The 25,819-nt window shown below is 42.2% G+C and overlaps 1 protein-coding gene across 1 annotated transcript in view; it reads left to right on the top strand.

The window, feature by feature from the left end:
• Window positions 1–2,882: 2,882 nt before the first annotated feature.
• The window catches only part of mast2 (microtubule associated serine/threonine kinase 2), a 94,497-nt gene continuing 71,560 nt past the window's right edge, over window positions 2,883–25,819 (top strand). The window contains 3 exon segments of the mRNA XM_048977594.1: window positions 2,883–3,713; window positions 22,583–22,730; window positions 23,487–23,629. Of these exon segments, the coding sequence (XP_048833551.1) occupies window positions 3,636–3,713; window positions 22,583–22,730; window positions 23,487–23,629 (369 nt within the window). The 5' untranslated portion in view covers window positions 2,883–3,635.

Below are 25,819 nucleotides of genomic sequence, written 5' to 3' on the forward strand. Positions count from 1 at the left end.
CTAAATCGTAAACTGTCGTATAACTTGTCCCTTTTGCAGACCCACGACGCCGCGAGAGTCAATTCCATGAGCCCGGTTGGCAAACCTGCCGTGATCCATACGCTGCGGTAGGGGGCAGCAGCACGATGCAATTACGTTTTGGCCCAGCTTAATCCACACAGTAACCGCTGGACGCAACACGCCTGGGCCCAGAATTCACTGCACAATAACTTTCCTAACAAAGTACAATTATGGCTTCGGGTTGAGCGTATTTCAGAAGTTTTATAGCATTTAATTCAGGATGCAATTAACATAAATTGACGGAAAATTTGATAGCTCAGACTCGAGTAAAGGACTAATTTAAATGAAAACCTATTAACTTTTAGATAAATTAAAGGATTTCTATTTTTGAAATTGTAATAAATCAAATAATTTAGGTAAAATGGCACTATTCAAAATTTATGAAAATCTGCAAAAACATAGAGACATATGCTTAACACAACAATTCCAGTATAATAACAGTGCTTGACATGAATATCGGTTGCTTTTGTAGTTTTACCATCTTACACTTGCTTTCCCACATTTATGTGATGATACACATAGCATGGTTTTATTCCCATTGATACAGCTGATTTCTCTGAGTGGCTGAACCGCTAAAGTTTTAAGTCGGCGGCTAGAATCTGATTACGAAACTATTTGGTTTTACGTCCTGCTCACTGTTCTTATAAGGCCACTTTAAAAAAATGGTTCTCGTCCCCTCCCGACCCGCCGAAATGCGTCCGGCCCGAATTATTTATTATTTTTTATTTCGTTAAAATCGCATGGAAAATGCCCAAGAATGACGAAATTTGAATTTCCCGCGCATTCCACATCGACGATTGATCCACATTGTGTAATCCTAGTCTTGGAATGGTTTCATGAACCAAAATTTGTCTCTACCTGAGATGGGCTGGTGCAAAGATTTAAATCTGGGGAAGTGATGTGGTACATGTCCTTAAGTACTTGTTTGTAGAGTTGCATTTCCTTGTTCAACCATTCAGGTTCCTGTATTTTGTAAATTCCTCGTGTTTTAACATGTTTTAATACACTTTCTTTCTAGATATATATTTTAAAATCTTGGTTGTTCATTTAGAATGGGAATGACAAACAGAATATTGGTTTCAAATAGTATCATTTTTATATTCACGAATGAAACATCAGCATAAAGTATCCAAATCCATAGTTGGGAAGGCATTTATGAGATACACATGGATCAAGGAATATACATTCTTGTATTTTCTTACATTTAATATATTTGAAACGCAACAAACTGGAAGAACTGAGGAGGCGTACTAAGTAGGTCTGCTCTATTCGGTATGTATTTTCAAATATGTATTTTCTTCAAAATTTGTAAAAAAAAATAAAAAATCCCTCCCCCCCTACCCACCCCCTCCAAAAAAAAGGACGAGAACCAATTTTTTTTTTTAAGTGGCCTAACATCCATCCATCCATTTTCCAAACCGCTTATCCTACTGGGTCGCGGGGGGTCCGGAGCCTATCCCGGAAACAATAGGCACGAGGCAGGGCACAACTGTGGATGGGGGGGGGGCAGCCCATCGCAGGGCACACTCACACACCATTCACTCACACATGCACTCCTACGGGCAATTTAGCAACTCCAATTAGCCTCAGCATGTTTTTGGACTGTGGGGGGAAACCGGAGTACCCGGAGGAAACCCCACGACGACATGGGGAGAACATGCAAACTCCACACACATGTGACCCGAGTCGAGAGGATGTTAGGAAAGGAAGCGGATTTTGCTGATTCTGCAGTGACCAGTACCACTATCACGATTAATGCAAGAAATAGTTTAAATATGTGCTACCCTTCAGAAAAACATACGCAGGAAGGACTATCAGGCTGAGGCACTGCTTCATTGAGATACATAGGCCTATCATATAAACACAGCATATTAATACATTCGCGGACTTGCAACAGATAGCGTTTATGTAAGTCTTTACTAAACAATAATGCATTTTTTCGAACCGAAGGTCAGTTATCAGCACAACACGGACACCTACAGCAAAATATATAATTGATCACATTTCACAATAACCTAAATACCAAACCAGTTCCAGTTTTTGAAACTAGTCTAGGCTTGTTTTCACCATATAAATAACCACAACGAACTCGGAAAATGAGAAACGACAATTCACAGCCAACATGTCCATAAAATACTCCATTTTATTTGTCGGTAGAATCAGTAGCTGTCCAGTGATTTACCGTTTTCCGGTTATTCGATTTAAGAGTACATAGAGTACTTATTCGCGGCATCGTCCGATTAATGACCAGCAGCACTAACCCGGTCTTGACTCTAGAGAAACATCTGGCGACCTTTGGTTTGACGTACAGAAAGATGTCTGCCTGTCTTTGGGGAGCATTTTCTGAGTAGGAACTTTCTGTGTCTATGAAAACGACCCTGTTGTCCGAACCCTGAATAGTATGTAAGGTTGAGGTTGCACCCAAATATGCCGCAGTCCTACGCAGTGTGCCTTATCCATAGAGAGATCCCCTTAAGTTGTGAAAATTCATGTAGTCAGATTGCTGCACTGCTACTCAACCAAATTATCTCTGTTGTATAATCTATTAAATAGCAAAGATTAATCGTCGATATAGAATTTCTAGGTGAGTACAGCCAAAACAAACAAATTTCGAATATAACGCTTTATACTGTTTGTAATATTTTATAAAAAATTTAATATGCAAACCTCGCCTTACAGGTATGGTCGCATTTACGGCAAAAGTAAAAGTCCATGTCAATCGTGTAGCCACATGAACTTGACAACACAACACCCTGTCTTACGGCAATATGGCGCCCGCCATAGGCTTGAGCGTGTAAAAGCAGCTGCAGGATGTTGTACGGCACGCCTCTGCACTGACAGCACAAACCGGGCGGTGTGCGTGGAAAAATCAGCCAGAGCGCCGCCACTGCATTTCATCTTGACACATGGAACTGAATTGAACTTTTAGTCTTGGTTTTTTGTATCAAAGGTGGTGGATGAGACGTGGCGCAGTGATACTGACTAAATAAATAAAATGACATAAGCTGGCGATTTGGGCTTTTTGGTGCAGCGAGGCCGATACGATTTGGGATCGCGAGGACGGCGAGACATGGGGTGCGCGAGCGCGGTCAAGTGAGGAGAGACGTGAGACGTTTTCAAGTCATTCAGGTGTAGATTTTAAAAATCTGCATTTTTTTTTCTTCTTCGAGCGGCGTTTTGTGGGAGGACAGGTGACTGATCCAACTGCTGGGGGGGAGGAGGAAAGACCGAGAATTATGCGGCATCCAAACTGACGCCAGCCCGCCCGTTAGCCGGCTAGCCGGTTAGCCGCTAGCACCGACCGCCCGGCTGACAGCCCGCCACGACTCAGTCTCTCTGCCGCCCCTCTCATCAAGCTTCAGTCGACGGTGCAAGATTAAAACATGCTTACCAGCGTTTGCATTTTTACCTGCGTGGCTAAAAAAGACACGGCTTTTAGTCGAAGTATCGTTTTAGAGGACTAGCTAAAACGTTAGCTGCCAGGTGTTCGTTTTTTTACCCTCCTGACAGGGGTGCTTCTCAGCATCGACTTCGAGATAAAATATTGTCTTTTTATTTCGTCTGATGGTGAAAACATGAAGAAGACTGAGAACAAAAATAAAAGAAAGCTGTGCACCGCGGAACAGGAGAGTGGAGTCGAAATGAAAGACGAGGTAGGTGTGGGGTGCACCCTCGGTTGACGATGGCTGCGGCTCGCCGCCGCTTCAACTTTCCCAGACGGTTAATGTCCGCTTCTGTTGGCCTTTTTTCTTACTGAACCACTAAAACAAACCTTTTATTAAATATTTGTATTGTGCTGGTAAAAGCAACCGCAAGATCGTAACTGTTGTCTACCCAGTCTTTTCATTATATAGTAATGAAAAAACATAAAGCCAAATATAAAGTGTAATTGAAAATAGCTTATTTTGTTGCATAATTAAGCCGTGCACTCGTGCCACTTCACACGAGACCGTGCTCCTGTAAACCCGTATTTTGAAAACAAAGTCGAAATTGCAACATGTTTGTACACAAAACATGCTTCATTGACAGTAACGAATATGGCGTTTTCAGGCACGACGCGAATGTGTTTAATTAGATGCTTCGAAAACCAAGCGTTCAGGTGCAGGTATTTAACAAGCGGGCTCTCCTGAAAGCTGACAGATTTAATTTGTGGCGCTGAAAGAGCGCTCGATTTGCCTTGAAGGATTTACGTTTTGTGTTTTTTTTAATGATGCATGTTGCTTGTGCAGAGGTAAGACGATGCCCGATTTGTGGCCCTGTGCATTTAGTATTGCTGTTACCCAGATTTAAAATGTTGTTGTTCTAAGGCATTTTGTGGTACAGACAGAAACCATAACAGAATTTGAATATATTAATTTCCTGTTTTTGGCTGGTTTTTATTCATTTATGTCCTTTCTGAATGTTTTACACTGGCATGTTTTAGGGGTGATATTCAATTGAAGTTGTTCAAAGCTATTTTGTGTCCCTGGAGTTGGTTTTAACCCAATGACCTTATGAGTCGGCATCTCTAATCGCTATACTGCTATTAGCCATGGATTGCTGCTTAAATGATGAGACCTTTTCATTTTTCCTTGGATAAAATAGGCTTAGCATTAATGTAGAATCTTAAATTCTGTCATAACCTTACAAAAGCCTGTCTGTGGGTGTGAGCCAGAGAACCCTGAGGTTGAGAGTGTTCATTGTGGAGATGTTGGTATCAGGTTTCTGGCTGCCTTGCTTTGGAGAAGTATGCACGTTGTTGAATGTGGTAGTGTAAATGTCATGGTGCTTGGCACTTACTAGTGCAGGGTAGTGCACTGGCAAAAGAGCTGAAGCTTTTCTGGATGCACTGGACAGGGGCACCAGGTGTGAAGTCTTGTATGTGCTGAGTTGGGATCTGTGCTCACCTGAACTCTCCTCTCTTTCTTGACGTGGCTAAAAATGACTACTGTGGGGCCGGAAAACATTGGTGCCAGGCGCCATTGATCTCTGTCCTTCATTGGTGTGCATTTTTATATGCTGAAGAAGAAATTGGCATGTTTGTTTCTTGTAGACACATTTGCATAAATTGGTAATGTATTAATACGGTTTTCAGCAGTATGAAGTCATGCTGTGTTGTAACTATTATTGGTTTAGCTTTGTGCTGCCTTGGTAACTCCAGCTGCTTCTTTATTTCCTTAATAAGGAACTAGGGGTTGCATGGAGCATATTGATATCGATGTATCGCAGGTGTGCATCTTCGTATGTAATTATCTGTAATGTTTATCTAATTTGGGGTGGGCAGTCATTTTTGGTTACTGTATTAATCAATCTGTGCTCTCACTGACCTTTTAAAAATAACATTTTGAAATCCGTTAATGAAATCTCCGGTCTTTTGAGGAGATTGTTCCTTCCTGCATAAAACTCTAAACTCCTCAATGTTAGAACTTTTCAGTGTAAAATGTTACACTGTATCGCCCCAGTCATATGCTTGCTGAGATAAATAGCCATATTAATGTTACTGCATTTAGAATAAACCTGCTAACCTTTTTTTTTCTTAATTGGGTTTTACGCCTGTTCTGCTGCAGCATTTTAAAAATGTTCTTATCAGGCTAAGCCTGGATCTTACCAGCAAATGTAATCACTGAAGCAAAATTAGATCTGACTAGAGAATATTACCCGTGGTCTTAATTTTGCACTTTGATTTGGGCCTGTAATGACTAAATGTGAAGTTCATGATTACAAAGTTACAAGCTGTCCAGTAGAATTTCTTGTGTTGCTGTCTGTCAGCTTTTCCTTACGTCTTATGTGTTATCGGCGTTTCTTCAAGGAGAAGTTGAGCTGAATTTGGTTTCATAGTCACTTCCTGTATTAGTACATGTTTTATATATATATATATATATATATAATGGGTAATTATTTTTGTCTCATTCAGTTATACTTAAAGATTGCTTTTCAGTGAAGTGTTTTCATTCGAAGTGCTTAAAATACATTCTCTATAAATTGAAAATCTTTCAAAGTGTGCTGCTTGTAAGAGTCTGGTCAGCACTGCATATTGACTTGGAATGATTTTGTCTGCAGTTAATGCTGAAACATTTGTGAGATACCTTATGGATATGGACACCGTCAGTGTTCCTTTATCTCCTTTCTTAGAGCCGCAACTTTTCACTTTATTTTCTGAAAATATTTATTGCTGGAATCAGCTATTTAATTCTTGCATAAGTCTTGTGACTCTAGCATAACTGGTAGAAAGATGGATGGATGGACATAGAAAGTGTGTTCCATGTATATGGCCATGGTTTAAAGTATTGAATATTTCTGGCCTGTGTTGAGAAGGGTGTTTGTATGCTTTAGATTCACTAATAAAAACTGGTGTGTTTGTCAATGTCCACTATGATTGTATGCAAGTCCATGTTGAATTTATGTGTGTTTATTTGTGCAGTGTTGAAAGATTAAAAATGCCACCCCCCCCAATCCTGTGACTCAGTGGTGGTTGAGGCTTGGTTTTTGTTCTGTGCGGGCTTGCAGATGAGCAATAAACAAGCTTTTTAATTTTTCTCTAGCCTAGGCTGATTCAAAGCAACCCATCAATTCAATGGCATACATAATTTATTCCGTTTAATGAGATGCTTTTCATTGCCTGCTTTGCATTTAAGCTGTGTTAAACCTGATAGATTAATGTGGCACGATCCAGATGTTACACTGTGACTGTGGAGATGCTCAGAAAATATATCTTGTTATTTATGCAGTTTTTCTGTGACTCGCTAGCCAGTAAATTTACCATCTTGTTTACTGCTCTGGCCTTCCAACATGAGTCACTGTTGGTAGAGGACAGTGTTGGGGACCCCCTTGCAGAAAACTAATTAGGTCTGCATTTTGGATCTTTAACATGTTATCCCTGTAATCTTTAATGGAAAAGTCTTTGACTGGTGGGGGTTTCCTCAGACAGATGCAGGGAATGGCAGGTCTGAAGTGGACTGTGGTTCAACACCGTTCAGCCCTGTGGTCTGGATGCCAGCCCCGCCCAGCTGGGGTGGGTGGTTTGCATTTTGTACTGTGGTGTAATATCTGGAACGGAGCCCTTCTGCTGTCTGAGGTGGCTGGTGGTCTTTGTGTTGTTCCTGGCAGTCAAGCAATCTCCTCTCCCAAGTGGGGTCGCTAGGGAGCATGCATCCAGCTTTAAGGCGGAGGCTGCTGACTTCAATTCCTGTAGCACAGAAAGCTGTGACTGTTAGAATTATGCGTTGAATGGTTCATGTAATCTTTTTTTTTTATTTTTTAAAAAATTTTTTTTTAAGGCTTTTAAAATCAACTTCAGTGTGCAGCAATTACTACAGAGCCTCAGAAGGGACATGGAGGGGGGGGGGGAATTGGTGATTGCAAAAGAAAAAGATGGACTTTTGTGAGATCTCGCAAAGGTGGCATGGCCTGTTTGCTGTGTTTATTTAAGGTACAGAAGAGAGAATTAATGGTCAAATAAGTATAAATCTAAATGATGCAGACATGTCCAGTTGAGTGCTTTATGCATTAAACTGTGATGGACAATGCACTCCATATGACTTTTGTATTATGTGTTTTTATACATTGCACTGTGTCCATTCACCACCAGTGACTAAGATAGGCTATTGAATGTGTCGTGCGCATACGAGCATTGTCATATTAATTAAAATTTGCCTGTAAAAACAAAAATCTGAAAGCTGGAAAACTAAGGGGTGGTGTTTGTTTTTGTTGGAAGATATTACTGCTGGAAAACTCAATATAAAGCTGACTTTACTGCTTCGTCATAGTTCAGGCATAGGCTCCAGATGAAAACTTTAGAAACCATTGGTTCCTAAACCCAAAGTATTTAGGACCCAAATGTTTTAGGAACCATAATCTCCATCATATACCAAATGTAAAGTAATAAATACTTGCATTAGACCTGATACTAGGCTTGGCACATCCCTAGTTTATGTTCTATGCTGTAAAGACTAGGAAATGTCTTTGTGCTTCAGGTCTTTGGGTATAGGAGAGGTCATTGGCCTGTTAGACTTAAGTCTCTCACTCACACACACAGGGGAGATCTTGATCTCTCTAACCTCTGTGTAATGTTGTTGTTAGGGCCTTTTTTACATGAATGAAACCTTGGTGAAAGCAAGGTTTTCTTTCTCTGTACCATGTATAACAAATTTTCCATTACTTACACTAAGAGCAGAAAACCATGAAGGAAAACTTGAGAAGCTCTAAAATGTCGTTTGTTTTTTTTCCCCAGCAGTATGAAAGTCACCCACTTTAGTTTGGGATGAGACCTTGTGTTCTCTGTTGGCAGTGCTGACTTTGAGTGCTTTCACATTGCAGGAACGTTTTTTTAGGAACCAGAACCTTTTTCCCGAATCAGGAAATCTTGTTCACTCTGCAAGAACTTGGCCTGATTTGTAGTTCCTCAGAGACCATTTCGGAACCCTTTTTTCCCCCTTCTCTATATTGGTTGCTTTTCATTTAAACACATTGAAGATTCAAAGCGTTTATTGTCATATGTACAGTAGAAAAATGCATTTCTCTGTGCAATGAAATTCTTACTTTGCTGTAGAATATAATAGAAAAAATAGAATAAATGATACACAATGACTTGTACCCCCCCCATTGTTTGACACAACGTCTGCTCCTATTACTTCAGAGGTTTATAATCTTCTGTAGTTCAGTATCTCCCTTTGAGTTAGTGTTCAGCAGGTATAATCAAAGTTGCAGTCAAACCTGAGGTGGTTGATTTCTAGAACAAGACTGCATGTGAGTAGCACCTTTTGATTGACAAGGTAAAATGACTTGCAGATTATGTCCTCAACAGCAATCAAAACTGCTGTTTTGACAGGTTTTAGCTATCAAAACATCTTCACACTTCGCTACCTGTTGCTTTGTCCCCTTACATATACAGAAAATGAGCAAGAGCTAAACATCTGGTGCAGCTGGATACAAAACACTGTTCAAAGCTAGATTGCAGCCTTTTGGTTTTTGCTGTTTTTTTTTTCTTCAAAAAAAGCTGAAGGAAAGAATTAAATAGTATCTTGCATTGATTGCTTCTTTGCTGGAATTTAACACCCTCTACCCAAGAGTAATGAACAAAAGACCCTTTGCAATAAAATAGTTTTCTGCCAGACCATAGAAAAACTGTCATCTCCATATGTGTGAGCTGTATTTTGCTAATAAATAACACTTGATGAGCATCTGAAAATACATTTTTCATGCTTTGGGTGAGCTCTTTAGTGCATTTGGCAGTGTTGTATACCTTGCTGAACTGTTTATGGGGGGTTGATGCCTGGTGGACAATTCAGTGGTAATAGAAAGAATGAAACCTGGTAGATGTCCAAAAGCTGTTTGTCACCCATTGTAGTGGTTGCACTGTAATATTTATTTGCTATCTGAGTTGGAAAACTCAGTTGCTTTTGTCCTTCCTGGTGTCATGCACAACTGTATAAAACCAAAAGAGAGCTGAAAGATCACTTTTACAAACGTGAACTACCTTACCTCACTGTGATTCTAAGTCGTGTAGGTAGCGTGTACTTCATTTGGGTTACATAAAACAGTTTTATCAGGATTACTGCAATCGGACATGAATAAAAATGCATTAGTAAAAAATATCAGTCTAGATTCCCCAGGATCTCAACGCGTGGACTGGAGTCAACTTGTAGTCATTTTTTGAGGCTGGATTAGATTAAATTTTTAATTTTAAAATTACTAGTTGGGTGTCTGCTACTTAAAATGTAATGGCATACATTACAAAATCTGATCTTGTTGGGTAATGTGGGTCAGGTTGACGTTCATAATGTAAAGGGATCATTGGACAGCTGCCTGCTCAGCATGTAGTTTGCTAGTTTTCAGTGGGAGTCAGGGAAGGGAGGCGAGAATCGAAGACTATCATGACTTTCTGACCTGGCTTCAGGAGATGAGCTGCTTTACCACAGCAGGCAGTGTTTTTGCCACCCCCACCACCCCCTTTCATTCAGGAATGTGAAGCCCCGTGGTGTGTCAGATTTGTGACATGACCTCCTCCTTGCCATGGCGACCTGTCATAGTTTTGGGGCATCATTGATATTCCGGCACAGCACCTGCACTACCTGTGGCATAAGATTAGTTTTATAGCCTATCTCATGGGCCTGTAGCCTCCAGCTGTGCTGTGCGTCTCTGGCAATGTAGCTAACATCAGGCAAAATTTGCATTTTGCTATGGAAGTGGGATACTGGGTTCTCTGGCCAACAAGACTCCATATATTGCCATTACCTGACACAAGCTTATCTTTTGGATGTCAGTGACAGAGATCAGTGTAGCGTGGGCTTGAACTTGATGCTTGCCATTTTCTGGTAAAAAAAAAAAAAAAAAATGGGTATTTTCCAGTTAATCGCTAAGCAAGAAGCAGTACATGTTGCCGCACATCTCATCTAGATCACTTCAGAGGAGGGGGTTACATTCCCTGCAGGTCTATGCCAGTGTTTTGTCTGTGCATGATAACTGCTGTCCTTGGCATCTTCCCTTTTATGTTTTCTGTCTGTTCAGATGGTTCTCAAAACCTGAGTGTGTCACCAAGGCTGTCGTGAGAGTGGAGAGATATAGGAAACAGGTTTGTCCAAGGGCTTCGCTGGAGTGAGTAATAGCTTTTGGGCATTGCCCAGAGGAATCTATCCATTAGGCAGTCTTCATCACAATAGGGCACACAACTAACTTGGATGCTGGTTGGCTGTGCATAGTTTTCTCTTCTGAGTGTTTGCTTTCTGTAAGCAGAATGACTAGTTGCGTTGCGTAACGCTAGGTTGCATCCTTCCTTTGGTATAAATCACATTTTGCTTGTACCAGCCCCAGATTAACTTGAACTCTTGTGTTACAGAAGGAGCTTGTTGGTAAGAACGTAGTTATATTCAGGTTCTTTCTGGCAAAACAAAAATTGATACATGCACCCAAGGAGAGGTTCCATGGAGAGCTTATATCAGTAACTTCATTTCGTACATGCTATCAATCAAACCCTTTGAGGCATCCTGAATGTATTGGTCTAATGGTTCCTGCAGTGGATTGCATGCAGAATTTTTGATCTGTTTTAATTTGGGTTTCAAAGGAAACAGAAAATCATTGGCAGTCGATTGTAAGATATTGAGGTTTTTTTTTTTTTTTCGTGTATGTGGTTCCATTCTTGAACTGGTATTTACAGATAAATATCTCTTTGGTTACACATAAATAATTACAAATGTTTGAACATTTTCGCCTATTTTCAGAATCTCCTGATTTGCTGATTAGTATTGTATCTGTGTGTTACATTTTATTGGTTAGCTCACCCTTTATTCTCCTGTATTTTCTATGACTTATGATTGTTTTTAGGTTACCACTCCACTTGCTAGCATTTCCACAGTATGTAAAACAAATTAAGCTTAATGGGGTTATGTGGATTATATGGTGTTTTGAGTATAATAATGGTTTTACTGCAGGATGTCAGAACAGTCATTTTGTACTATAAAAGCGGCGGTCAGTGTGATGGGGGTTAATGGCCACATTGTTCTGCGATTTGATGTCTGAGAATTTTCTCTTTAGCCTCATCTGTCCTCATTTCACTGCAGGCATGGGATCATGGGGATTAGCCTTGGTTTTACTGCATCCTGTCTTCCTCGTATTTTAAATGACTGACTAGGGAATGGGCTGTGCTCTGAATATTAAACTCCTCGCTTGATTTCTCATTTCTAAGCTTGATCTACATCTCCACCTGAATCAGGGAAGTTATAATAAAAATCAGAAGCTCCCACCGCAGTAGACATTTGTGTGATAATGGAGATGGCCTTTTGTGGATTCTTTAATGCATATTAAACTACATTTGTCATAGGGCTCAGATTCAGAGTAAACCAAAGGTAAATATTGGCTGCATATTCAGGAAATTTGATTATGGAGTTTTTGATTTCATTTTTGAATGTAGGATTTTTCCCAAAATTGTGCCATTACAGTGAGTTTCAGTTCCGAATGCCATTGTATCACTCCAGTCGAATTGACTTGGGCTTGTGAACATGCAGATGTTCAACTGGACACCCCCAAAGCTGGTCTGTCCTCTTGAATGCCTGCCCGTGTTCCTAACAGCTGTACTCATCCCCATGAGCAGAAATTTGCTGGCTGGCTTGCAAACTCATTGCTGTGGGATTACATGCTAGCAGCCGGCTCTGTCTGGGGATATCTTGTCCAGTCCCCCAATCCCCGCCCAAATAACGCCTTTACAAGCCTCTGCAGCACCATGTTTGCCTTATTTGCCCCAGGGCTGTTCAGTGAAGTGTCCCGGAGGTGAACAGAAACATCTTGGGGAGGAAATTGTCTTAGTGGGTAGGAATGTATTTGTTGAAGCTCGTATGAAGCAGGGAGTCTGGTCCAAGAGTTGGGGTTATGTCAACTTGGGGAGCTTTGCTCTGAATGGAAACCCAAGAAAGGCGTTTGGTTGGTCTGAACTGGACCAGCAGCATTGGCTTCTTTTCAGGCTTGACTCCCTTGTCCTCTGTAACCCACTGCAAAGTTCCTCCTGATGTTTTCTCTCCTATGACTGTATGGCCAGCAGCAGGGCCAAAGCTTAACAGGCTTTCATTTGCCAGGAAGTGTACAGTGGTTGCTTAATTTTTACTGACTTTACTAAAATTGTGTGTGTGTGTGTGTGTGTGTGTGTGTGTGTGTGTGTGTGTGGATTGTAGATTTGCTAAAACCAGTTTTATCCCTGGAATAGTTTTGTGGAAAATCTTTAAGCCAGGTGAGCACAGCATTTCTTCCTTAAAGTACTCTACATTTTTTAATTAGACTCAAGTGCATTCCTTATACGATACATGCTTGCAATGAAGGTTTATGTATGTGTTTTGCATTTTTGATACCTGCTGTGAATGTTCTTGCAGCATGGTCCCCAGACAGTAGCCCCTGCTGCAGTATTGAAGCTTAAAATTCATTTTGTTACTATAGTGAAATTTGTTAGGCAGTTGCATAAGTTTCTGGTGTGTCACACAAAACAGGTTTGCTCTCTTGTCACTCCTTCCCCAGGCCCTGTCTCATTCATCCTCACTCTTATTCCGAAGCCCTGATGTAGGCTAATGCAGTGTAATCCCAGCTGTGGGAAGTGAGATTCTGAGGAAACAAAGTCCCGACAGGAGACTGCTCCCATTCACATGAAACCTTCTTTTTGGTGTAAGGTATCATACGAGAGAAGAGATGAGTTTAGGAACTAAGCTTGGACTGTGTATTTTTTCCATACCATCATAGCTTCTAGACATTTCACCCCTGTATATGGCATATGACTGTATTATTAAAAAAAAGTGAATCACGTAGAGTACTGTAACCTCCCAAATCAGAGACGGCCCAAATGGACTCATTGACGTGAAAGCTGTGGCTCCAGTCACCGCTAATGCTGTGCACTACAGTACATTGCTTTATTACAGCATTTATATATCAGTTTGATCAAAAGATGAACGATACATATACATTTTTATTTTTTTTGCAGTATTAATAAATTTTACTTTTTATCTAACTGTAGACACTGCCTCATCCAAACATGCATGTACGTATACGCTGCTCTTATTTAATCCCCTACTGAATGTCATCTTATGCACACAGGTCTTCAACATGCCTTGTTCTGCTGTATCAAGTCACTTCTGCTCTATGAGGTTTATCAGGTTGATTTAGCTTTAGCTTGTCTACAGTGTGCACATCGCTACTACAATAGAGTGGCTTCCCTGGCCCAGACCTGCCATTTGTAGCCGCTGCTTGCAGAGCGGTTGGCTGCGGCCTTTCCCCAGGCCAAGCCCATCATGCGTGTATCGGTGAGTGACCTGTGTGATGCCTGGATATGGCAATGTAGGCAGTATATTATAAATGTTAAGAAGCTCTCCATACACAAGCCTCGCCTCTCTGCTCACTTTCCTATGTTGTAATTCCCTCACTGTAAGGAAGGTGTTATATGGGCCTTAACTGGCTGACTCAGATGTTTTTGTATGTCGTTGAAGATCCACCTGCATGTCCTACACGTAATACTAAGCTCACGCTACACATCTTGTCTTGAAATGTGGAGTTTATGCACTACATGACTGATCAATGACGGGGGTCTCTCACAACATGATCTGTCACCAGGAGGAATCCCTGACAAGAGGAATCCACTTGGTTTTGTCATGAAACACACAGAAGTGGCATGCATAAATGATGTTGGTATGTTGAAGAAAACTGGCAGTTTTTATCTACCTCTTCTCTTTCTCGAATCAGGTTTTTTTACAGGTCGTTATTGATCTTTTGCTGCAACCATTATTGTTGTATAGCAGTCTGACGACTTTAAAAGTTATGTAGTGTGAATTTAGCACGTGACTCTTCCTCCGGGTTTTCCCTCACCCTCTGTGTCTTCCTTTCTCATTGGCTGTAGCTCACCACTGCACTCATTACCAGTCAACACTTTTTTCACGCTATAGGATTTGGAGTTGCCGACCAAGTCTAGTTTTTTAGCCTTCTCCATATCTGACCGGCATCAGTCACCGAGTCTTGTCGCATCTCTGAATAGTTCACACATAGCAGTCGAGAGCTTTTGATGGGAATCGTGTAGCATAAAGCTCTATTAAACATGTTTTACTGTATTGCCTTCAGCTCCATTAGGTAGTCATGTCATGCCTGTCATGCCATCCACATTTCTGTTTCCAGATCACGAAGCTTGAGCTCTCTACGTTGGTCAATACGTACGTTAGCACTTTTTTTTTTTTTTTTTTTTTTTTTTTTTTACTTTTTCTTAATTTGTAATACTTTTTTTGCCCAAGACAGCATTTGTACTGCGTTTGAGGCAGGCTATTTGCATAACCAATTGACAATAAATATATTTGTAACCCCCCCCCCCCCCCCCCCCGAAGTACCAAAGAAATACCCCATGTGCTTTAGTACTTTGTGTACCGGAACTTTTGGTACTAGTACTTTATTGCAAGTCAATGGAAAAGGGGAAGTACAGAAAGTACCATTCCAAAAGTTTGGTGCCTGGTGCAGTGGAAAAAGCACCCTAATAGCGTTTCCTAGCGCCTCCCGGTGAAAGATCTTGTGTATGTGATCCCCTGTCGCTGATCAGTCATGTAGTAAACAACAATGATTTCAAGATTCCCATTTACAAGATAAGTTGTATGGTGTGAGCTGTACAGCGATCCGATGACTTTGTGTAGTGTGAAGTTAGCATTAAAAATCAAAGCAGCCAAAAATGGTATTCATCAGGCAGCGTCATGGCTTTGTGTCCTGGGTGGTTGGGGGGGTGACGAACTGAAAAACCATGTGTGATGTAGGTGCCCTTGTCGGGGGGGGGGGGGGGGGGGTGAAGCATGACTGCAGCGTTCTGGTGGGGAACTGAGCTCTGCTCTTCTATTTAACATCAAGGTATGATTTAAAACTGTTATTGCACAGACTCATCAACAAATCTGCCAAGACTTTAACCTCCACACAAACCTCTCACCAGACCCATCCCCTCACCCATTTTTTTTTCAGTGAAGGTATCAATTTACCACACCAGCAGCCTTTTTAATAAAAGAAGATGGAAACCTGTTTGTTTTATTTAGTTTGTGGAGATTGCACTCTACACCAATTTGACAATACAAAAAAAATGTACAAAAAAATAATTGCAGTATAAAACCTCTCAAAAGTCTAAATAATACATCTTTTTCCATAGGCAGTTCTCTTGTTTAATGTGTGTAAGATTTACCGGCCCCGCCTTTTTTAAATACAAAGAAGAGTTCTTCAGCTACCTATCAAATGCAGCACCATACAACTGGTTGTTTGCTGTAAAAAGCTAAAACGTTTTGTGCAGTTTTTGTGCCTAATAGACTGATTCACATGCCAGTGACCCAAAATATAAAAGTTGATTTTGGTTGGATTTGGGTGGAAATCCCCCCTCCAGCTGCTAACCTGTCTACTGCCCTCATTACGTTGAACGTGAATGTCTCTCTCTTTAGGATCTGTTCTGTTTTCCGCTGTTGTGCCAAAGAAGAAGGCACCAGCCCGGGTCAAGCTCAATCTGCTTTTTTCCCATTGCAATCAGTTGGGGCCGGCCCACTCATTGTAAGGTGGTGACGTGGTTTTTCAGGATGACTATTTGATGGTTAGCCTTATTAAAGTTATTAATTGCTGTCGTGCCAAATAATCTCGTGCAATATCTGCTAAGTACTATTGCATGAAACTGCAATAAATCTTCTTAGTAGAAGGAAATTAAAATCTGCAGCTGGATTTTGGCATTTTTTTTTAAATGGTTTTGGCTTGTTGCTTTGCTGAGCAGAGTTGGGTTGTTAATCCAGAACAGCACAGCTAGCTAGAAAGGGTGGAATGCCTTACTTTTTGCTTACGACTCTAGACCACTCTGATCTAATCAGTCCAGAAGAAACATTATAGATTAGAATAAAATATAAATCGTTGTTTCTGATCGTCATGTGGAAGCTGACCCTGGAGGGTGGGACGGACCTTCTTGGCATGATAGAACTTGACTTAAGAGTGGTACAAACAAGTCTTCTCGACTGGCTGGCTATCCCAGACTTATGGATAATAGCTCTGTTTATTAGGTATTCTAAGTGTTCTCTAGTACTCCCTGTGGTTTTCTGTGAGGTGAGTTGGCCTGTTCTCTCATGGGCCTCTGCTGAGTGCCTTGTTAGCTAAGCAGGTCTCCAGTAATGAAGTTCTTAGTCACGGTGGACGGCAGCACCATCTCCCTGGTGTAATGCTGCTGGGGTGAACTTTGCTTTCATTACTGACAGAAGAATGGGGCGTAAAGTGTCAGGTTGTCATCTAATATGGCTTTGGGTGGCTGAGCAGGGCTGTTAATGGGAAATTGCAGGGACCTTTGATTTCTTGAAGGGCTCTCCACCCTCCACCCATCTCGGCTTCAGCTGCAGCCCTCTGGTACATTTAAGCAGCTTACAGCTGCAGTTCACCTCATGGTTTGCTATGAGTGTTATGTGCCACAGGAAATGACACATCCTATGCTCCGCATTGCTGGGGCATTGGCTGCTGTCAGTCTTCCAGTGAAGGGCAAGTTTTAGTCTCTCTTTCCTGTGGCCTTTTATCTTGCCATACTGTGCTGCTTGGGGGGGGCGTTTCAGCATGGCACTGGGGGTGGGAGTGACCTCACACGGCTGCAGAAGGCAGATTAGAGCATGGGGACCTGTTAGGGGTCAGCTTGTGTGACATTTTGGGCAGGTCAATGCTGAGGACACCACACAATGTCCCTTTTTGACATACTAGGGCTGATTTATCATTTCAAGTCCCCAGCATAAGGATGCTAAGGTAGTGAACGCATGGCCCTTTAGCAAGGGGTCCTCTTTCTACATGTTTATTAACCTTTGTCCCTGAATACCCTCTGAGCTGTGTTAGGCAAAGTTGATTTGGGATGTCTCCTGCGATGAGGCCTTTAGCTTTCGTGCGTGTGCCAGGTTAAGAGTGCACATGTATGTGCGCACTAGGAGTGTAACGGTACACGCATTCATACCGGAAATTTTCGTCCATGCATATGTACCGAATGAACGCAGCAAATCTGGAACCTTTGTGTGTGTTTCTGTTTCTCCCCCAAGATTTTTTTTAATGCTAAAATACCATAATGGATATTTATTTTACTTTTATTTATGCAAGAGAATATTTTGAGTTATTTATAATGAAATTTCTTTGTTTTGTTAATGGGTTTCAGCAGTACTGACATGCAGTTTTTATTTAAGACAGTCATGCTTTGTTCAGTAAACCACTGTTTAATAAAGGAAAAAAGAAGCAATTTTTTTTGTTTAAAATCTTTGCTGTCCCAAAAACGTTCTGCATAAAAACTCTGTTCTGTTTTTGCAGGCTGGGTTAGTTTGATCGTGCAGCTGTCTGTAGCAGCTGGTTACGTAACTCTTTCTGCATTCTGTCTGTACTGTGGTAGATACGACCCTTTGGGATCCAGGGTCTGTTTGTGTGGTTACTTAGAACCTTGCCTTCTGTGCTCCTATTGCCCTCAGGGGTGGAAAAAAACGGTAAACTGACCTTGTGCTGGCTGCCTCTGCTATTCAGGCTGTTTGGGGGGAGTTTCCAGAGAACAGATGATGCTCCTACCTCGGCTGCTTGTGGTCCACAGCCCTTCTGTTATAGGATCCATCGCAAGGAACTATTCCATGCAAATCGATACACGTGCACAGACATGGGTGATGCGTGAAACTCTGTTTCCAAGGTGGCCTACCAAGAAGTGAGCTATAGACTTTTCCCCTGCTGGTCTTTACAGCACAGCTGTCTGGAAATGAGTTCTGTATCACCACTGGCCCAAACCTGCATAATCTGAGATCAGAACTTCTCAGGTTTTGCCGAGTGTTGGAATTGTTTAAACACTCTTGTTGCAGCAACGTTTTTCGCACATATTGTGGCAGTAGTGTGCTTGTAGACTTTTTGTGCCTCAGGATCATTCATCTGTAGTGTAGGTACTTGACAAGGCACTGGAAATCCTGTGCTTCACATGTTGTCAAAGGATAAGAAAGGAAAAATGGCAGCGATGAGTGACCACGAAGGAGGACTGGAATGTGTTGTCCGGGTAGGTAACGAGTGCTGAAAGACAACCCTATTTTATGATATCTGTAAATGCTGAGGGGGGGAAAGCAACATTTTAGTATTTGATCGAGGCTATGAAAGGAGGAGCAGTTATGAGTATGACCAGAAAATGCAAGAATCTATTTTAAAATGGCAGCAGGCAATGTTAGTTGAGGTTTGGGCAGAGCAAAGGCATTCACTTTTAGTAACATGGGATACAGTCTGCAGTATCCCTGTCCGAAATTAAATGAAGGTTTCAAGGGTCTTGTCATCAGCCATCAGCCCGGTTTGGCTGGGGCTTTACCCACTTTGTTGGACTGTAGGGAGCCCCTCAACCTGGCACACCTTGTCCTCAGGTAACAGTACTATGCATGGATTTGGTTGCTTTGTCTGCCAGCTTTTGAACCTTGAACGGTCATGCTCGCTTCACATGCGCTGTGTAAACAAAGGGCTATTCTCTTGGTAGCTCACTGTCATGGCTGCAGCATCTGCAGAGGAGATGCGCTTCAGTGAGCAGCCTTGCTGTTTGAGCTGTGGCTATGGGTTGCACAGGAGTTGAGATGAGGCAGTCGACGCACTATAGGGCTCCGTTTCCTAACACTCAGGAGGAGCCTGATGATTGCATTTGTGTACGAGAGAGTGTGTCACAAATGGTGCATAATGTGAAATTGGTGGGGGGGGTCTGGAGTCTGTGAGATATATAATTGTCTAGGGGTAGTCGTTTTTGGGGTAGGAATGTAAGTTGGGGGGTGGCGATATATAATAGAGGAAGGATGGATGAACTCTTCTGATGGTCGTGATGGGCTTCGGGTGGGGGGATGGAGCCTTGCTGTCCTGTGTAAGAGAAATGTGATGTAAATAACGGCAGGTGGTGGGGATGGAGTGTGTGTGTGTGTGTGAGGCATCATCAGCATTTTTTCGCATCCATGATTTACACTTTCCCTGGCTGTTAGTTGTTTGTTTATTAGTGTTGCAATATGAATATGCAGATGGCATATTAAGGTGCAGTGATGGCAGTTTGATAACTAGTTCTGATTTGTCTTGAATGATAGTAACAGATTACAGGCTAAAGTAAATTTAGTCACATTAAAATGAGTCCAGAATCTTATGGCAGATTGAGTACAGCAGAAGTCCGTGGAGTGAGCTGGCTCTGCTTGCTATAAATGGCTTGGAATGGAGCTGGACTTTGTGTCCCTGAGGTTGGGACTGATTCTCATCAGACAGGCCAAGGCAGCACTAGGGTGGTTTAGGGACTCTTACTGCAACTGACAATGCCAATGTCACGCTTAACGCCCAGGGGCTGGCATCTGGCCCAGCATATAAGCTTGCTGTTAAACCTGCGCTGTCGGCTGTAAGAAGGTGTGGACAGACACTCCTCCCTCACCCAGACTCCACCCTCCCCCCACCATACTGAGATCTTCAGCATAGTAACAGTTCTGTAATCAGTCCAGGGTGAGGTTGTTGAAAATGCAATAGACCTGCGCATTACTGTGTCACTTGCTGCGTTGTGCTATTCGTGCCAGAGGCTAGGTCACATTCAGAAGAGGTGAATCATTCTCATATGGGGAGGGGGATGCCTTTCAGTCAGTCAGGGTCACATCAGGCTGATCTCCACAGTACTAGTCTAGGGCTGGTCGATATGGCTGAAAAAACCGGTATCTCGATAATTTAGGTCACTATATCAATATTGAAATTTCTCAAGTATTTTTTAATAGATCAGAAAGTTAGAAAGAATTGTGGGTTTATTCATGTCAATATTATCCAACTGGAAAACAAAATGCATCTACTGAACATGTAATCACATAACGTAGAAAAAGCTAGTCTTAGGCAAAAGTACTAACTAACGAAATATCCAAGTTCCTGAAATGTAAACAGATATTTTAAGCATTTAAGAGTGATTATTCAAGTACATGCATATATTCAAAATAAGAAATTGTAAGGCATTTTTTCAGTAGTCGTCTTCCTCTGCTGAACTATTTTTCATGTGAACCACGAAGAAGAAGAATTACACACTGACTAAATACGTGCGGACCCAGTAGTGGTGTGAATAAACTGAGTTTTATTACCTGCATGTGTGTGGGGTATTATAACTTTTTGCCACAATTATTTTGGGATTAGTTACTGCAGGTTGGTTTCTTGTTCAGGTTTTATGTGGCCACAGAGCGGAGATGCAGTATAGGCCTATTGATTCAAGGTCCCCCCCCCCCCCCCACTGTTTTTGGGAATTAGGACCAAGACTCAGTCGAACTGTGTTTTGTTAAAGCAAATGGTGGGATGCAAACCCGCTGATTTGTGGGAGGATAGGAGGACCCCCTCCCCTGCTGCTATTCTGCTCTGTGCCAAGGTTGAATGATGAGACCACTATGAAAACATTTGTTAATAAAAGTCATGCAAAGCCACAGAGTGGAAATGTGAGCTTGCAGTGAACTTGAGAAGCAGGCGCCTGAGATGCTCTGCCCAAACTCCACCCCTAGGGACACTGGTGGCTCTTAAAATCTGTACTGCTTGAGGTGTTAATCCACACATGCTTATATTACTGCTGACTAGTAGCTTATAGTTAAAACAGCAGTCATCTTGTAAAGACCCCCCCCCGCTGCACTTGTTCGGAAAACCATAAACGAGGACATGAAATGCTTTTGGTAGCGCTCAAGCGTATTAAGATGTTTCCCTTTGATTAGGAACTGCTGTTGTCAGGGCTCATTGTACAGAATGACAGCGTTGGTGTAAGGCTGTGCGTTTTGTGTGTAAATGAAATGGTGATGGGTGGTCCAGGGCTGCACAGTATCTATTCCAGTTGCGTCTTTCATGAAATCTGAACCTCGGAAAGCTCTTCATTTGAGCACCAGACCTCCTAGCTGAAAATACAAGTTATTTCTCAGACCTGATTTTTGCAAACGAAAATGTATTGAAAAGCAAAATGTTGTATGATTTAAATAAGATTAATGATTCTTCAAAGATGTTTAAGGATCGTGTGGCTGCTTCAGGTTCCAGTCTACATATAATATTTTCTGCATAACTGTTCAGCTACTTTCACAAGATTCAGTATTTTGTGTGCCATATTTTTTTTTCTTCCTGAGCTTAATACAAAAGTGTGTGTGTGTGTGTGTGTGTGTGTGTGTGTGTACATTTGCGTAGTAAATTATAACTGATTCACATGTAATTTTTGTGGTATACCCAGGGTTGCTGGCAAAGGACTGTCTGTATTTGTTTAATAATCCCATATGACTAAGGATTAAGTCATCAGAACATACAGTCCTAAGAAAAGCTGTAACATCACTCAACACAGGCGTGTGGGGGGTAAACAAGGTGAACACTAATAACTTATAGCTGTGCAAGTGAGGGATGCATTCAGTTGCAGTGACTGGGAATCGAATATACAAAAGAAAGTAATGAAATCACAAATATCGTATAGAGAATTTAGGCTCATGATTTGCAAGTAAGTGATTGTAATCGACGAAAGTACTATCATAGTACAGGACTGTGAATTTCAACATGGAGTGCTTTATGTGAATTGAGAAGATCTCAGGGATTTTACAAATACAACAATCCTGCTTGGTGATGCATTTTCCCCTTGACCAGCAGAGAAAAGAGACATTTATACCATATGTTGTCCCTGGTGTAGAACATTGCTGCTGTCCCACTGTGTAAGATCCTTGTATAGAATAATTGCTATAGTGAAATATCCATCTGTGAAACTCTATAAAGGTGCTTTTGATAGTGACAGTCATGCTTTTTTGTGTACTCATGGTAAAGTAGCTCAATGGGTTAGTCTCCATCCCATGTCTGAAAGGCTGTGGCTTCAAATCCTATGACTAGCTGAGTAATCATGTCACAGCAGAGGGAAAGGCTTCGGCTCAATAATTATAAAGTGATGTCAGACGTTTCATTCTGCCGCGGGTTGGGGTCTACTTTATCGGCCCACCTGCTTTTCTGTGGCTAAGAGGCGGCTTAGCTGCAGGACAACTCCGGCTAAACGCCGGGTTCTCGAGCACGTCTCAGCTGTCTACTGTCAGTTCTTGCACTGTGCTCATTTCTTCCCTCACAGAAGGAGTTTGCGGTGCCCCCTCCTCTGCTGTTCCGGAAGCTCAGTAACCCAGACCTGTCGCCATCAGTGGGAAAGACGAAGCTGCAGAGGCAGCTGAGCCAGGATGATGGCCGTGCTCGGCGAGGGAGCATGGCAAGTGGCCTCACTGGTGAGAGATGGGGGTGACTTGTGCTGACTGCCATCTTACTTTATACCTGAATACCGATTTCTAAAATTTGTGGAACAAATGAACACTGATTCTAAAGAAAATCTATTTAAATGTTGTTGGGTGAAAATTTAGAGCCATTTCCCTGTTCATATTAGCAGAGGACCTGAGCTAAGAAAGCTGATGGCATGTTGATTTGTCAACAGCTTTGCTCAACTCAGTCCATGCTTAATGCACTGCTGAGTGTCTTTGAAGGTTTTGCACATCACCCATTAATGGTGTCATTATTCAGTTTAAGGACAGCTCCATTCATACCACCTGCAGGATAGGGTTCTTCATAACTGCAGTATGCAGTCATGGTAGTTTCATGGGGACTGGGGGATGTCCTCGCCAGCTGTGGCTGCAGCCTGCTTCAGCTTTGTGTCCGTATGTGCAGTCTGTGTGTTTTCAGGTTTTGAGTTCGTTAAACCAGTCTGTTTTGTTTTCAGCTGCAGCCTTGATGACTCTGAGCAGTTAAGTGAAATCCTGGCCAGGCTAGAACATGCTCTCATCTTCGCCTGCAGCTCTGGTCCATTAATTCCATCAGAGGCTCATACAGCCTGTTGCACGCAGGCTGCAGAACGAGCCCACAGGGCCAGATGCAGCTCGCTTTGTTTATTATCCTGATTTTTAGTTGTTGGCTTGGCGGACCTCCATGCAGTGAGGAGCCTGCGTGAGAAATGGCGGTTAAAATGCAACCGCTCTGGCCTCTTCCCCCAGGAAAGCAGCTCCTGCCTCTGTCCAGCAGCCTCCACGGCGGAGTCAGCCAGCTGGTTCTGCCGCAGCCTGGCGAGCCCAACAACCTTGTGCGCATGAGGAGTCAGTCGCTGGGCCAATCTGCCCCTGCGCTCACTGCAGGCCTGGTGAGTTCTGCCTCAATTTTAGGGTGGCTGGTGGCACCCCGGTTAAAAGCACTGGGGCATGTTACTACTGATGAGTTTTATGCTTAGGAGAAAAGGGCTGTGGTCAGATTTTTCCCTAAAAGCACTGGAGGGCATCAGTAGCAGTACTTGGTAGTATATCTACGAACTCTATGTCCTGATGGCTTAATCTTTGGTCATGCGGTATCCTTACAATGCTACAGAAAGAGTATCAAACTAGGGCGGTTGATTCCATCAGTTGATCTTGTATTGAGAGATTTAGTCGCCGTGTTCCAGCACACGCCATGTTAAAGCACAGTCAGGTATATTTCATCAGTAACCCTTAGCTTGTCTTCAGTTGGCCTACTTTAAACAGGAACGTAATGCTTATGCTTTGGTTGGGTCATCAAGATAGCAGAACTGGCTATATTACATCAGTACTTCCAGTATAAAGGCAGATTTTTACTTCTGTGTAGGATCTACACTGTTGGTAAGATGTGGGTATAACCTAGTCGCATAATCTGTCCTAGCATGTACCGTAAGCTGACGTGCACATCCATCCCCAGAAATGTAACTGCAGGCATCAGTCTGAAGTGTAGGGTATGTGGCTGCGTGCCTTCCAACAGTATTGATTCTATGCAGAATTATTAATCAACCTTGCGGTACTCATTTCCGGAATTGAGTTAATGCTTGTGGAACAGCACCCCCTTCTGGATTTGTGTTATTATGCAAGTTTGGCTTTGTCTCACACTATAGGCATTCAGTGGGTAGTACATTATTTGGATGAAAAGGTATTAATGGAGGGGGCGGCATGGTGGTGCAGTGGTTAGTACTGTTGCCTCACACCTCTGGGACCTGGGTTCGAGTCTCCACCTGGGTTACATGTGTGTGGAGTTTGCATGTTCTCCCCATGTCGTCGTGGGGTTTCCTCCGGGTACTCCGGTTTCCCCCCACAGTCCAAAGACATGCTGAGGCTAATTGGAGTTATTAAATTGCCCGTAGGTGTGCGTGTGTGAGTGACTGACTGGTGTGTGAGTGTGCTCTGCAATGGGCTGGCCCCCCATCCTGGGTTGTTCCCTGCCTCGTGCCCATTGCTTCCAGGATAGGCTTTGCACCCCCCGCGACCCAGTAGGATAAGCGGTTTGGAAAATGGATAGATGGATGGTATTAATGGAATATTTTGTGGTTTTGTTTTGAAGGGATGATCCATGCACAAACAAAAGTACTGCTTCATCATTGTCATTATTCATTGACAAATGGGATGAAATACTGCAGAAACTAACTATGCAATTTTAAGTGGTTAAAAGATGAGACTTGATAAATGTATGCTTTTCTGATAGATGCTGCATAACTGATATCTTATTGCCACCTACCGATTAGGGTTGGGTGATCTGTGCTTAGTGAAACACTAGATGGCAGTATCATTTTGAGATGGAAATCTTTCTCTTCAGACAGTAATGCTGGGTGTAGGTCAGTAAGTATCTTGATTTATTTTGATAACTGAACCATGCATAAAGTTTAAGGGAAATGGTCAGTGGCCCAAAATATAGTATTTGTAATGTGTAAAAAAATTATGTATGCAAGTTTGGTGGAAATAAAAATAAACAAAGGAATGTTTTCATCCTGTCATTCAGTGGTTTGACTGCCATAAAAGTGTATCTTTAGGCATTCTGCAGTGCCTGGAAAAACTATGTTATGTAGCTGTGGATTAGTGGGAATGAACACATGTTTTTCACAAATGGATTTCTGGGGGCCCATACCGATGCAATGACAGTCATTGGTGATTTTCTCTCTCTCTCTTTTTTTTTTTTTTTTTTCCCCCCCCTTTCCCAGCTCCGCCAAATGGTCTCATTTGATATTTTGAGAGAGAGAGAATTTGTGCCTGACCTTTGTAAAAGGAAGTTATTTTGGCTCCATTTGCCTCAGTCCTTATTTTAAGCTTCTGTGATATAAGGTGACGGACACTTTCAAAAGCTTGCTTAAGGAAGTTGGGATGTAATGCTTTGGTCATATTTTTGGTGCATTTCCAAATGTGTAAGGCGATGGTGGTAGTTATTTCAGACCGACATAAAATAACCCCTAAATGCTGCCGGGAACGTCAGCGTTCCGTCTTTGAAATTTTGTGTCCTCATTGAAATCCATCCAGCTGCCTGGAGGGAGCTTCATGTGTCGAGGTCAGTATGCTGCCTGTTC

The sequence above is a fragment of the Brienomyrus brachyistius genome, chromosome 15 (genome assembly GCF_023856365.1).
Source record: "Brienomyrus brachyistius isolate T26 chromosome 15, BBRACH_0.4, whole genome shotgun sequence".
Lineage (NCBI taxonomy): Eukaryota > Metazoa > Chordata > Actinopteri > Osteoglossiformes > Mormyridae > Brienomyrus > Brienomyrus brachyistius.